The sequence below is a fragment of the Phaethon lepturus genome, unplaced genomic scaffold, assembly GCF_000687285.1.
Source record: "Phaethon lepturus isolate BGI_N335 unplaced genomic scaffold, ASM68728v1 scaffold23556, whole genome shotgun sequence".
In the NCBI taxonomy this organism is placed as follows: domain Eukaryota; kingdom Metazoa; phylum Chordata; class Aves; order Phaethontiformes; family Phaethontidae; genus Phaethon; species Phaethon lepturus.
In genome coordinates, this window is record NW_010545910.1 from 269 (window position 1) to 2965 (window position 2697).

Below are 2697 nucleotides of genomic sequence, written 5' to 3' on the forward strand. Positions count from 1 at the left end.
TGGGCAGAAACCCTCCTGGGATGAACGGGGGGGCAGGTACAGGACAGGGTGACTCAGAGCGGTGCCCGCTGGGGGAAGGGAACGGAGCTTTCCCCCCAAAAAAGGGGAGCAAAACCCATTTACACAGGCCTTTACTCTGCCCTTGAAGAGCAAAGAAGCGCACCGTGGGCTTACTGACATAACTCCTGGAGCTTCGCTTCGCATTCAGAAGGTATCAACAAAATCTCCGTCGGCAGCTGAGGGCCACCTCGTTTCAAAACAGTGTTCCCCGGAGCCTGGAGACACGTGGAGCTTCGCAAAGCACGGGAAACTTGGCTGCTAACCTGCTCGGCATTTGGAGCGTGCAGTGAAATAGAAAAGTAGCCCATTGCCGTGTGGCTTTGCGGTTTCTACAGCAAACATGTCTGTGGAGCTCTTGGCAAGAAATGTAGCCCTTGTCTGGCAGGAGGAAATTTGTCGCTGGGGGAAGGTGTAGGCACAAAGTCCAGAGACTCCAAGAAAATGGCTTATCCATCCCAAGACGCTACCTCTGAGCTGAGCGCTTAGGTAGGGTGACACGCTCTTGTCACCTCCCCGTCCCCAAGTGTGCCCTCGGGGTGACACACCCAGAAGACAGCCGTCAGTAAGGACATCCAGGTGCCTGTGCAGGACCAGATAGAACTGGAAGAGGGTCAGGACTGGCTGAGCCTGACCAGCAGTGAAATTGGGGTTAGCAGGTAGATGATGAGACCTGCAAGAGGAGGGGTCGGTTATCTGAGATGCTCAATTTTGTTCTTACCTTGAGCCATGGCAGCGTCATCTCCAGGCACTTTCCACCCTACCACATTGCCACTCTCATTAATAACAACCAAGTGGTTCCCCAGTGTCAAGGTGAGGACTCACACGGGCCTCCTCCAAAGGCAGCGAGGCATGACGGGGTTCAAGCTCTGGCTTTTCATCTGCCATGGGCTGCTCCCTGGTGTTAGCAGTGATGGTAAACACTGTGTGAAAAGGAGAGAGGTCCCACAGAGACATGCTTTGCTTGGGAGCAAGACTGTGATTTAATCTCTGTACGTTTATCTCTGTACCCAACCGTTACTTGGAGATGAGTCTGCAGCCACGGCTCATTTCATTTTGAGCCCTGCATCCTGTTTCTGTCTCTTGGCAGGGTTCAGCCCACATTGGTCATTGACCTCTACAGGTCCAGCCTTCCCCAGCCAGTTCCAAGGGTTGCGGAGCTGATCCTTCCACAGTGCTTAATGCGATGTCCCCATGTCCCACAGGCCACCACCACGGTGTATGTCACCGTCCTGGATGAGAACGACAACGCTCCGGCTTTCCGGCAGCAGCTGTACGAGGTGACCCTTGACGAAGGTCCCGCCACGCTCAACGCCACCCTCGTCACCGTGCAGGCCATGGACCAGGATGAGGGACCCAACGGCACAGTTGCGTACACCATCACCGAAGGAAACATCTTGGGTACCTTCCACATCGACAGCACCACGGTCAGTAAGGATGCCAGCCCCATCCCAGCCATGTCCCCATCCTGCTCCCTTCACTCCCAGCTGCTTTCCCCTCGCCTTGCAGGGCCAGATCCGCACGGTGAAGGAGCTGGACTACGAGATCAGTCACGGGCGCTACACCTTGATCGTCACCGCCACTGACCAGTGCCCCATCGTCTCGCGCCGGCTGACGTCGACCGCCACGGTAGGGAGCTGCCGGTGGGGTTGTGACACCACAGCCTCTTGGGGGTTGAGGAGTTCCCCCTTGCACGAGCAGTTTCACATCTCCTTCCAAGTGGTCACCAGTCGCTTTTCTCAGCAGCGGCCGGTTTGCCCAGTTGCTGTCACCCCAATCCTTCATGGAGGTTGCAAAAGAGGGAGGTGGGCAAAGGACGCGGGCAAGGGATGCTCGTGGGTTAATTAGCCCAATTGTTTGGCTCTGCAAAGACCAGATGATTTATCTGCTTTTTAAATTCCTTTTTCATTCCTTGCATGAAGGTTATTTAAAGCCTCAAGTCATTTTTGTTGCTTCACTCTATAAATCTTCCATTTTTCCCGGACTGCAGTGACCTGAACTTACTTAGTGCACTGCTCAAAGTGTGGGGAGGGCAGACTAGCAGCTCCAAAGCAAATGTTTTGCAGGAATTGAATACACTGATTATTTTTGTGACCAAAACCAAAATTTGGTGGGTTGTATGGCAGACGTTGTCCTCCATGCCCAGAATGATTTTGGGGTGTGCAGGTGGAAGGGATCAGTTAGATCTTCTGCCTTGGCTCCCTATTGTAGACCATTATGCCTCGTCCAGATACCGAGCCAAGTGTTTTGTAGTCCCCCAGAATGAGCTAAGTTCTTGTGTGCAAAGAAAAAAAAAGAGAAACTGAAGGGGGGGTACCAGTGAGAGATTTCCATGGACAAAATCTGTCCCCGAAAGCCTGGCAGCATTGTTTCCAATGCTTGGGCATTTGGAAAACCTTCAGATGTGTGTATCTATCTATCTAATTGATACTGCTGGAGATGCCTCCCTGGCCCAGGAAAACTGCAGCAGAGGCCTCGAGACCTGGGGTTTAACTGCCGGCAGGGAAGGCGGCAGCTGCCAGCGGGCTGCAGGCGACGGCAGAGCTTTCCCTGCTCTCAGCCCAGGCAGAGACGTGCACTTGGAAACCCCTTCAGCAACAAGTACCGAAGATAGAAGGGATAGGAAACGCCCTCCCTACA

At 53.7% G+C, this 2697-nt stretch overlaps 1 protein-coding gene across 1 annotated transcript in view; it reads left to right on the top strand.

Annotated features, from left to right (window-relative positions):
• Positions 1-1262: 1262 nt before the first annotated feature.
• LOC104622375 (cadherin-23-like) overlaps positions 1263-2697 on the top strand; it is a gene marked incomplete at its 5' end in the record, with an annotated part of 18116 nt that continues 16681 nt past the window's right edge. Inside the window, 2 exon segments of the mRNA XM_010289131.1 lie at positions 1263-1484; positions 1567-1686. Of these exon segments, the coding sequence (XP_010287433.1) occupies positions 1263-1484; positions 1567-1686 (342 nt within the window).